The 6278-nt window shown below is 47.6% G+C and overlaps 1 protein-coding gene across 1 annotated transcript; it reads right to left on the bottom strand.

The window, feature by feature from the left end:
- Positions 1–1707: 1707 nt before the first annotated feature.
- Positions 1708–2688, bottom strand: LOC100760876 (proto-oncogene Mas). Its single transcript, XM_027400965.2, has one exon. It carries the CDS (start codon positions 2680–2682, stop codon positions 1708–1710), a length of 975 nt encoding a protein of 324 aa, XP_027256766.1. The 5' UTR covers positions 2683–2688.
- Between the last annotated feature and the right edge of the window lie 3590 nt (positions 2689–6278).

Genomic DNA, 6278 nt, shown 5'->3' with positions numbered 1-6278 from the left:
GCAAAGCAGCCCTGTGTGACCAGCATTATTACTTCTGAGACAGAAAGAGAGTGCAGAGGGCAACAGAGATCTTCTGGCCCTTCGGAGGACAAACGGTGGCAACAAGAACTAACGGTCCACTTGTTGAACATTTGCCTGCATGAAGAACAAGCAAGGGCTGCTGCCTCAGTGAGATTCCCAGTGTAGTAGTCTATAGGCTAAGACAGTGTTCAGTTAAAATACATGTGTGGTCTGGGGGTGGCAATGCAGAGCAGACAGACAGAGCTTGCCTGAGCCAGTACTGAGCAGAGAGGCCCAGTGAACCCTGCAGAGGTCAGTCTTGGGGGAAAGCTTCCAGATTCCTTCAGGATGTCCTGGCATCCTTTTTAGCTCCCACCATGAGCCTCCTTCTCAGAATGATGGAACAAAAAGCCACAAGGATGGGGCAAAACAATTGCCATATGAGCCTGTGGGTCAGAATTTGGATTTTCTGTACCCACACAAATACTGAGTGGGCATGGTAGCCTGTCTGCAAGCCCAGTGTTTAGGAGGTAGGAACAAAGATCCTTGGGGGAAGCTTGTATGTTAGACTAGCCCTATGGTGACTCTGGATTTGGCTGAGGGAGCCTGACTCACTGAATAAGGTTGAAAGCAATGGAGGAAAACTCCCTATTTGACCTTGGACCTCTAAATGCACACACACCCACCACATGTCCAAGCCACGCACATTCACATGTCTGTGAGTTGCATGTAGGCATACATGAGTGCATGCACACACACACACACACACACACACACACACACACACACACACACTCAAAAAAGGCCATCAGATGCAGAAAATCTATGAGGCTGAAGGCAAGAACTTCATGGCTATAAATAACCCATCACTTTGGGGGAACCAGTCTTCAAGATCACAATAGCTCTCAACCTCCTGAATTAAGTTGCATTGTATACCAGTCAAAATTTTTCAAAACATCGACTTCCATCCCATGTAATATTCCTCAAGGAATGGGAAGCCATGGGAAATTTTTCCAAGAGGGGACAAATGTTTGTTTCCCGAACTCAAAATGCTGTCCCAATCTGTTGCTGCCCAGATTGGAACAATTGATGATGTTTCGGCAGAGCTGTCATGAAAAGCTGTTATGCTACAAGCCAAAAGACGTTTAGGAATCTACATTCCACGTTTAAAAGCACAAGACAATATCTGTATGAGAACATTGTGTTCTGGTTAAAGGATGAAGAGAGATGGACGTTTATTGAACTTTGACAATGGGCAGGTGCTTTGCCTACCTTGCCTTACTCCACAATAACCTGCACACTACAAACTGTCACCACTTCCACTAAGGGGGGAAATGAGGCTCCCCAAAGCCACTTGCTTGAAGTCACACAGGAGCAAACAGCAGTCACTGCATGGCTTCCCTAGGTTCTCCAGGTCCCATCTGGGATACTTCCTGCTAGAGCAGTTTTTATAGTTAATGGTTGATCACTAAGAGCTAAGAGAAGAGTGAGTCTCTGACAAGAATGGGAAAGACGGAGCAACCTCACTTATGGAGGCATTTCCAGAAGACACTAGATAGGAACACAAGATCATCGTCGATTACACTTTCATGCATGTGGAATGCTTCCCTTCTGTATCATTTTTGGAGATTTAAATGTGCTTTGATTGCACGCCAAGCGCAAATTGAAAGCCACCCTCATTGTGTCCACAATTCCCTGCTGTGGTCCTCAGACCACCGTCTCAATAGACATGGTGTTGCCATTGCCCTCCTGGCGTCTGGGCTGCATTTCATCTTTGAAAGCTCTGGTCAGAACCACTTTCAAGGACTCCCTGAAGCGCTTCTTCTTGCTGCTGCCCACAAAAAAGTAGATGAACGGGTTGGCGCTGCTGTTGACAGTGGAGAACAGCAGAGAGATGTTATGCAGGTTCCCAAAGGCTGACCAGTATTCGTAGTAAAGCAGGTAGAGGACCCGCATGGGCACCGCAAAGATGAGGAAAACGATGATGGTGACCATGATGACGATGTACAGCTTCGATGAGTGGGAGGCCCACGTGTTCTTCCGTATCTTCACCACCAAGATGGTGCTGGAGACTAGCATGAGCGGGGTGAAGACCAGGAAGCTGAGGATGGCTATGAAGATGATGACCGCCCGGCAGTCGCTTCGAGACCGACTCTCTTCCCCACTGTCGATGCACATGACGTACTCCATGGTGGTCACCAAGCACGAGAGTGCCCACAGGAGGGCGCAGACAAATGCCGACTGGTGCTTGGGGCGGTGACATCTGTACCAAATTGGGTAGAGGACCGACAGGCACCTCTCCACACTGATGGCTGTCAGCAGATAGAGGCCCGTGTTGTAGCCAAATAGAAAAGTCACCGATAATGTAACGATTGTGTAGTAATGGCCAGAAGAGAGTTCGTAGTCCAAAGCATAGTCAATGGACAGAATGAAAATACAGAACAAGAGTGAGATGTCAGCAATGGACAAGTGGGTGATGTAGACTGTGAAGGGGTTTCTCCTCATCCGGAAGCAGAGGAACCAGAGGAGAATTCCGTTCTCTACAAAGCCCAGCGGGGAGATGCTCATAATGACCCAGTGCACTATGGGAATGGGCGGGTGTGAGCTCCCCAGGGAGGCATTCCTGCTGGAGGTGTTCATGGCTTTCTCCTCTGCAAGAGATGTCATATTTGACTGGTCCATGAGGAGGCTCTGGGCTGAGCCGCTTCAGGTCATTTTCTGTAAATAAGGCAAACAAACAAACTATGAAAGCTGGAGAAATAAAATAGAAGAGACAGCTTGCAGGGAGGAAAATGCTTGCTTTGTTAGCTGGGGCGTTGCTGGCGCACACCTTTAATCCCAGCACTCCGGAGGCAGAGGCAGATGGATCTCTGTGAGTTCGAGGTCAGCCTGGTCTCCAGAGTGAGTGCCAGGATAGGCTCCAAAGCTACACAGAGAAAACCTGTCTCGAAAAAACAAAAAAGAAAAGAAAAGAAAAATGCTTGCTTTGCAAGCACAAGGAACTAAGTTGGATTCCTGAGACTCACATTTAAAAACAAACAACAGCTGGGTGGTGGTGGTGCATGCCTTTAATCCCAGCACTTGGGAGGCAGAGGCAGGCAGATCTCTGTGTAAGCCAGCCTGGTCCACAGAGTGAGTTCCAGGACAGAGAAATCTTGTCTCGAAAAACCATATAAATAAACAAACAAAACAAACAAACAAACAAACAAAAATTCCATAGGTTTGGGGCCTGCAGAGCTGGCTCAGTGGTTAAGAGCACTGGCTACTCTTGCAGAGGTTCCAAGTTCTGTACCCAGCACCCACATTTTGGCTCCTGAACAACCTATAACTCCAGTTTCAAGGGATCCAACACCCTCTTCTGACTGAGGTCACCTGCCATACAGTACACAAATGTACATGCAGGCAAAAAAAGTAAATAAACAAACCGCTCATACACACAAAAATAAAAATAAATAAATAGGGGCTAGAGAGATGGTTCCATGGCTAAGAATTTATTGCTATTACAAAGGACCCAGTCTGGGCTATAACCCATGGTCCAGTTGGAGTCTGGAGGTCATGCTACTGCTGGGGTCATACAGATTTGGGTAGCAGATTAGGCTGTGGTGCCATCCAGGTCCAGGCTTCTGCGGAGGGCGGTGTCTGAGTCGGTAGCCCTATAGCAGCCAGGGTGCAGGTTGATATCCACGGTTCCTGTTGCCTCCAAGGACCTTGTGGATGCCCAGGGTCAGGTCAGCCACCTGAATCCATGTTGGTGTCTGAGGGCCAAGCTGCAGCCAGGGTCATACAGATCTGTGTGGCCTGAGCTGCTACCCAATGCCATGGTGACATCCGGGCCAGAACTGCAGCTGAGGGCCATGTCTGGGTCCATGTCCCTACTGTAGCCAGGGTCCTATCTGTGTTGATGAGACTTCTGTTACCATTGAAGTCCATGTGGATGCCCAAGGTATGGGGCCATGTTAGTGGCTGAGAGCCACACTGCCACTGGGGCCATGCCAATCTGAATGGCCTGCAACACTGCCATCTGTGGCAATGGTGACATCTAAACCTGGCTATTGCAGAGGACCATGTCTAGGTCTGTGGTCCTATTGAGACTGGGGTCTGTGTTGAAGTTCAAGGCCTGTGCTGCCACCAAAGGCCACACAGAAGCCTAGAGTTGGGACTGCAACCTGTGGCTTTATTGGTGTCTGGGGGATCCGAATGGCCAGTGCTTCTAACCAGAGCTAGGTTGCCATCTGAGCCTGAGCTGCTGCTGAGGACCATGTCTGGGTCTGCAGTCCAGCTGCAGATGGAGTTTGTGCTGATATCTGTGTCCTGTGTCACCTCAGGGGGTCATAGGAACCATGCATGATGAAATCAGACAGCCATGCTGAGCTGACCCTGCCCTTCAATGGCCCTAGGAAAGCTGGCCCTACCTCTGGATGGACACTGCAGCAAGAGAGCTGACCATAGCACTGGAGAGAGATGGCCCCACCCCTCACCACAGGTGTGTAGGGGAGCTGGCTCTGTCCTCTTGCCTGAGGTGGGTGGCCCCAGTGGCCGGGACTGGCTAGGTCAGCTACCATCCAGGTCCACAGCTGGGCCTTGGATTGGCTCACCCTAACATCTACCCATCTAGGACCTCCTGGTCCTATGGAATTATGCCCACAGGATGTCCATGACTTGGAACAGCCACAGGATATCCCAGAGGAGTTCCAGTGAGGATCCAGTGATGATGGTGTACTAAAAACCAGAGGCCTTGAACCAGACCAAAAACCCATTGCAATGAACACTTGCAAGTAAAGCTGATTGAATAAAGGGGTTTACTGTGTGATACACTGCTCCCAATGCTACCAGGATGAATGAAGAGGTGTTGGAGAGGTGGGAAAGATGGAGGAACCAAGAGGTTTTTAGTTTAGTTTAGTTTTGTTCTTGTTCTCCTTTGTATGCTTGCTATATTTTGTTTGGGTTTGATTTTTTTTAAATTTTTCTTGAGAGGGGGTGCTGCAGGGGTGAGGGGAGGATATGGGGGACTCAGGGGTGAGCAGAATTGGGGTGTATAATGTGAAATTTCCCAAGAATCAATAAAGAAATTATGTTTAAAAAAACCTGAGCGATGTAAATCCTTTTCTCCCCCAACCCTCTCAAAAAAAAAAAAAGAGAGGACACAGGTTGAGTTACTAGCACCTACGTGTGGTTTACATCCAAATGGAGAATCTGATGACCTCTTCTGACCTCTGCAGCTACCAGGCATGCAGGTGGTGCACACACATGCACACATGCAGGCAAAACACTCATTAGAATAAAATTAAACAAAATAAATATTCTTCAAAGAAGCAAAAATAAACTAGTGAAATTTACTCTGATGATCTATTTTATTTAACCCAATGATTCAAAATAGCATCTCATCATATAACTGATATGAAAATAAAATTGAAAAAAAGGATGTGTCTCCAATGTACAGTGTATACCTTAGCTGATGAGCCACATTTCCTGTGCTCATTGGAACAGGTGACCAGTGGCCACCCTGTAGGGATAGCTCAGGCTTTCAACTGCCACAAAATGAAATTTCTCATACAAAGATGAGTGTTACAGGTTCTTAGGAGCAAACCCAAACCAAATTCTGGGACTGTGTAAAACCAGACATAAGCTGGGGAGTGTCTATTTTGAGACTAGTCCCGTGAATCTTGATCCATGCATTCACAGGGGAGTGTGTAACACCAGACCTGATCTGGGATCTTAGGGAAGGTGACAGGAAAATCCTACTGTCTGAGACAAGAATCACACACCTGGACCCTCTAGACCTTGAAGGCAATCAGCTCTTGGCTTCTCACCTGAGAAACAGGGCTCTCCTGCTGAACTGTAATCATGGGGTCAAAGGGATCCCCACCACTGTGCTGCCTCCATTCCTATGTCCTCACTGAGCCCCAAATTCACAGCCTGCTCCTCCATATTCTGAGAAGCCATGCTCCACACTTTCCTTTTATGACTCAGTTTTTATTCCCATTCAACTGTCCTCTCTTTCCCCCAAAGCTTCCAACTACATCCACAAAGATAGTTGGAAAGCTGTTTGAACATTTTAGGTCCAGTTGGATCCATCTTTTTAAAATCAAACCGACCTTCTTCAGTTCTACAGTTAGAGATTCATCTTCACGGTGATGGGACAGGCTTTCTCCATTCTTTCAAGATTTAATTGTAAGTCGTTGTCGAGACTGTTAAAAATAAGAGCCTCTGCGTAGTTTTGCTGGGGAGGAAGGACTGAATCTAATTCAATTTGGTGAGTGGAATGAAGGAGAGCATGC

This window comes from Cricetulus griseus, chromosome 2 (genome assembly GCF_003668045.3).
Source record: "Cricetulus griseus strain 17A/GY chromosome 2, alternate assembly CriGri-PICRH-1.0, whole genome shotgun sequence".
NCBI classification, from domain to species: domain Eukaryota; kingdom Metazoa; phylum Chordata; class Mammalia; order Rodentia; family Cricetidae; genus Cricetulus; species Cricetulus griseus.
The sequence above is the reverse complement of the archived record's forward strand: the minus strand, read 5'-3'. Positions and strand labels throughout refer to the sequence as shown.

Bases quoted from the DNA above. Each gene is read 5' to 3' on its own strand.
- LOC100760876 (XM_027400965.2), bottom strand. From the start codon at position 2,682: ATGGACCAGTCAAATATGACATCTCTTGCAGAGGAGAAAGCCATGAAC.